General features: G+C 32.6%; 1 protein-coding gene across 2 annotated transcripts in view; it reads right to left on the minus strand.

The window, feature by feature from the left end:
* The window catches only part of LOC137621230 (metabotropic glutamate receptor 2-like), a 107468-nt gene that overhangs the window by 57307 nt on the left and 45161 nt on the right, over positions 1-5000 (minus strand). For both annotated transcript variants that reach the window (XM_068351629.1, XM_068351628.1), the window contains exons 3-4: positions 2226-2396; positions 113-257 (exon numbers count right to left, since the gene is read on the minus strand). In XM_068351629.1, coding sequence (XP_068207730.1) covers positions 113-257; positions 2226-2396 — 316 coding nt within the window. The remainder of the gene's footprint in view (positions 1-112; positions 258-2225; positions 2397-5000) is intronic.

The following is a 5000-nucleotide window of genomic DNA, read 5'->3' on the forward strand; positions in this document are numbered from 1 at the left end:
AACCTTTTTTCTGGATAGTAAGCTGGGTGCCTAGCCTAGCAAACGTGAGCATATTTGTTAATTAATCGAAATCATATTCTTATTACAGGCAAGCACTGTTATTCTTCCTTACCTCTGGCACTCTGCTTCTGCAGGAGTTTCTTGACTATGAAGTCGTAAGCTACTTCTTCAGCGACTCCAGAATCCTTAACCAACTTCTCCTTTACAGCAATGCAAATGTTGTTTATCGCCAAGAGACCTTCCAGTTCCTCGAAAGCCTACAATTGATGAATAGGAAAAATTACACTGTTAAAAAGACCGTAATTTTGATCGGAAATTCTCCGTAAAAATCGTTCTCAGCTGTATTTAAGTAAAATCTGGGTGACCGTAATTTTTACTTTACCTTGTTATTATCTTTTACGGGCTGGTGACATTAATATCACTCCTTAACGTCAATATATCCGTTCTTAAAACGGTAACTGCATGGCAAAATTTATTCCAGGATTTTGACCGTTTTTAATGCCAAATTTTTAACAGTGTAAGACGCTACCTAGGCTTAAGGAGAATTGGTTATTAAAGATAAAAATAAAGGTTAGTTGTAGTTCTAGTATTTAGAGAGCTTAGAATGGAAGGAAATTACGATGTATCTGAAGGAATTACTTTCAAAGAGAACTGAAGGACGTGAAATGTATATTTCTTTTTGCGAGAGACCAACCAATGCCTAGAATTTCAAACGCCGAATTTAAAAGAATCTAAAATCTATCCCTGAATTACTTGATTTTAAAGATCCAACTGCAATGCTATTCCTAAACATGTACTTAAAAGGCTCAGTTTAATTTGTGTTTCAATTCATGTTTAAAAGAAATAAGAATTAAAAGCCGAAGCAAGATTTAAAAGCCCGATTTTGATGTATATTTCGATATATAAAGGTTCTATTAATATTTGCGTTAGATTTTTAAAAAATTATCTTCTATTGTGTTTATTACATGCGTTGAACATTAAATATTTACATACGTCACTATGCAATTTCAAAAGTAAATTAAAAATTGAAAATTTACATACGTCCCGATGCAATTTTAAAAGGAAATTAAAAATTAGAAATTTACATACGTCCCAATGCAATTTCCAAAAGGAAATTAAAAACTGAAAATTTACATACGTCTCGATGCAATTTTAAAAGGAAATTGAAAATTAAAAATTCACATACACCCCGGTGTAATTTCTGAAGGAAATTAGAAACTGAAAATTTACATACGTCCTGATGCAATTTCAAAACGAAATTAACAGCTGAAAATTTACATACGTCCTGATTCAGTTTTAAAAGGAAATTAAAAGTTAAAAATATACGTACGTCCCGATGTAATTTCTAAAGGAAATTAAAAACTGAAAATTTACATACGCCCTGATACAATTTCAAAAGGAAATTAAATACGGAAAATTTACATACGTCCTGATCCAATTTTAAAAGGAAATTAAAAGTTAAAAATATACATACGTCCCAATGTAGTTTCTAAAGTAAATTTAAAACTGAAACTTTACATACGTCCTGATGCAATTTAAAAAGGAAATTAAAAACTGAAAATTTACGTACGTCCTGATTCAGTTTTAAAAGGAAATTAAAAGTAAAAATTTACACACGTCCCGATGTAATTTCTAAAAGAAATTAAAAGTTAAAAATATACATACGTCCCGATGTAATTTCTAAAGGAAATTAAAAACTGAAAATTTACATACGTCCTGATTCAATTTTAAAAGAAAATTAAAAGTTAAAAATTTACATACGTCTAGATATAATTTCAAAAGGAAATTAAAAACTGAAAATTTACATACGTCCAGATGCAATTTCAAAAGGAAATTAAAAGGTAAAAATTTACGTACTTCCTGATGCAATTGCAAAAAGAAATTGAAAATTTACTTATGGCCCCATACAATTTCAAAAAGAAATTGAAAACTAAAAATTTACGTACATCCTGATGTAATTTCAAAAGGAAATGGAAAAAGCCTGGTCAAACCCCCCCTCCCCCCAAGGGAACTTGTCTGATATATTTTCCCCAGGAGGAATTCGGAGGAATTGCTTCACTAAATACCCAGACTCCATACAACTTCCCCTTAACTTTACCAATCCCTTCTAACTTGCATCAGTCCTTAAGGGTCCCGTAAGTTGGAGGGGGGAAGGGAATTGATGGATTGGAAACATCTATCCTACGCCCCAACTGATTCTAAGTCCTCAAAAGAACTTTTCTCACCTTAATGCCGTAGTTCGATTCCTCGTAGATGATGGAGATGTAAGACCAATTGAGCAGCTTAACGATCTCGACCATGGCTTTGACTTGGTAATGGTCGGAGGGAATGGTGCGCGAGAAGTATTCGAACCTCTGCTTATTGCTTAGCTCAGGAGAAGTTGAGAAGAAGCTCACCTGAAGTGGAGGATAATTCTATATTGTTAGGTAAGGGAGATAGTATCGAGTGAAGGAAACACAGCTGGGTCAAGAGGAGAGTTTTTGGGCGTAGAGAAGAATTTTTTATTGGTGGGAAATTACCCCTTTCAGCGTGGTAAAAGGTTTTACGAGAGGGAAATACTGTTATGTGGGGAAGTACATGAGGAGACTATTATTACGTGAGAATTGTTTTACGTGAGGAAACTTCTGCTACGTGAGTGTGGTTTTACATGAGGAAACTAGCATTACGGGAGAAGAAGGGTTTTACACGATGAAACTATTGTTATTATTATTATTATTTTTTTTTTATTATTTTTTATTATTACCATTATTTTTATTATTATTATCATTATTATTATTATTATTATTATTATTATTATTATTATTATTATCTAAACTACATCCCTAGTTGGAAGAGCATGATGATGCAAGCCCAAGGGCTTCCACAGGGATAGTAGCCGAGTGAAGAAAGCAAATAAGGATATGAATAAAATATATATAAGTTATGAATAAGAATATAAAATATCTCAAGAACAGTAATGTCAATATAGATCTGTCATATATAAAGTATAAAGAGAGACTAATGTTAACCAGTTCAACATAAAAACTTTTGTTGCAAGTTTGAGCTTCTGAAGTTCCACTGATTCAACTGCCAGATTAGGAAGATGATTTCCAAATCTGGTCACGGTTGGAATAAAGCTTCTAGAATACTGTGTAGTGTTGAGCCTTATGATGGAGAAGGCAAGACTGTAATAATTAACCGCTGACCTAGCACTACGTACAGGATGGTAGAGACTGGGAAGATCTGATTGCAAAGAATGGTCAGAATTATGAAAAAAATCGTATTCAACAATCATAAAGAACTAACTGAACTACTATGCATGAGATTATGGTCTAGATCAGGAATAAGAAATTTAGATCCCAAGATTTTGTGTAACAAATAAGATGAGAGTCAGCAGCTGAAGACCAGATGGATGAACAAGGTAGAATAAAACAATCAAAAAATTTCTTCAAAAAAGATTGATCACTGGAAACCTTCAAAGAATTTCTCAATAAGCCATTTGTTATGCAGTTGAAGACGAAACAGTCCGTATTTGCTTCCTAAAATTACATCTGCGATAGAAAATAGTTTCTTAAATTTTAAACGAATTCTATTTGGTTGATGAGATATTGTCAATGCAAATATCTGAATGTTGAGGACGTATTGTCCTTTGTTCTACTTGCAATCTTATTTTTTAATTTTGTTAGGATTCAACTTCACCCTCTATAACTTGCATCATGCACTAATTTTTTCTAGATCTCTATAAAGGGATTTGGCAACCACAGGAGATGGAAATGATTTAGAGAGAGTAGTACTATCTGCATAAGCAACAAGCCTGTTTTATAGGCCAAGTCCCATATCATGCGTATGTAATATCAAAAGTAATGGGCCGAGAACATTACCCTGGGGAACACCAGATACCACTATACATCACTGTAGTCACTATGGTGCCCATAAACAATTATTCAATGCAGTCAGTTACTTAAAATTCAATACTGATGCTAAGAAAAGACCCACCTACTCCTAGCTGTTTGAGTTAGAAAACAAAACAAGGCTGTTCTTATTAACACGGTCAAGTACAACACTGAAATCAAGGTTAAACATATGAAGTTCCTGACCACATTCTAAGGATTTCTGTACAGCAATAAATTGTTATGTGAGAAGTGTGTTACAAGAGGAAGCTACTGTTATTTAAGGTAAAGGATTTTGCTTGAAGAAACTAATCATATGTGAGAAGCGGTGAGGAGTAAAGAAGATGAGGAGGAAAGAAGAAGAGTTTTACATGGGGAAACTGCTGGTTTGGGAGAATGGTTTTACATGAGAAACTACAATTATGGGAGGAGAAGGGTTTCTTGTGAGGAGATTACTGGTTGGTAGTGAGAATGATTTTAAGTAAGATAAGATCTTATTTCTGCTTTCTTAGGGAAAATTTTTTTGTTTTGTACTATAGTTTTATGTAGGGAAATTTATATTAGTATATTGTGAGGAAAGTGAGATTATATTATTCGGATGGTTGCTTGATTTTCATTTAGTTACAAATGTTCGTTACTTAAGAATGTTAGAATAGGAAAAATGAAGGAAAGAAAAAAAAATACAATTTTAATAAGTACATTTGTAAGATTATGTAATATTATTGAACGAAGAATCAAATGCAAATTCTCATATATGTATCGTATTTAAAAGTCATGACACCATCAGTTTTGATGAGGTTTTACATTATTGGATATTTAAAATGTCAGAGAAATTTGCATTACACTTTTTTTATGAAAAATTTTAAAAATTTTATTGATTACATATGAAAAATTTTATTTAAAAAAATGACTTTCCTATTCCAGTTGAATTGTTCCAACCATTTGGGGGAAAGAATATCCAAAGCTCTTATATTAACAGAGGCTGTTAGCAGATTTTCCTAAGGTTATCGTTTGCTTAAAATCTTTTTCTTATTGTTCCAGGTAAGGTGTTTTGCAGATCGACGTTAACGGAGGGTGAAGTACCTTTTTTTGTATTTGTAGTTTTTAAACGAGTCATTTGGTTTGGTATTT

The sequence above is a fragment of the Palaemon carinicauda genome, chromosome 27 (genome assembly GCF_036898095.1).
Source record: "Palaemon carinicauda isolate YSFRI2023 chromosome 27, ASM3689809v2, whole genome shotgun sequence".
Taxonomy (NCBI): domain Eukaryota; kingdom Metazoa; phylum Arthropoda; class Malacostraca; order Decapoda; family Palaemonidae; genus Palaemon; species Palaemon carinicauda.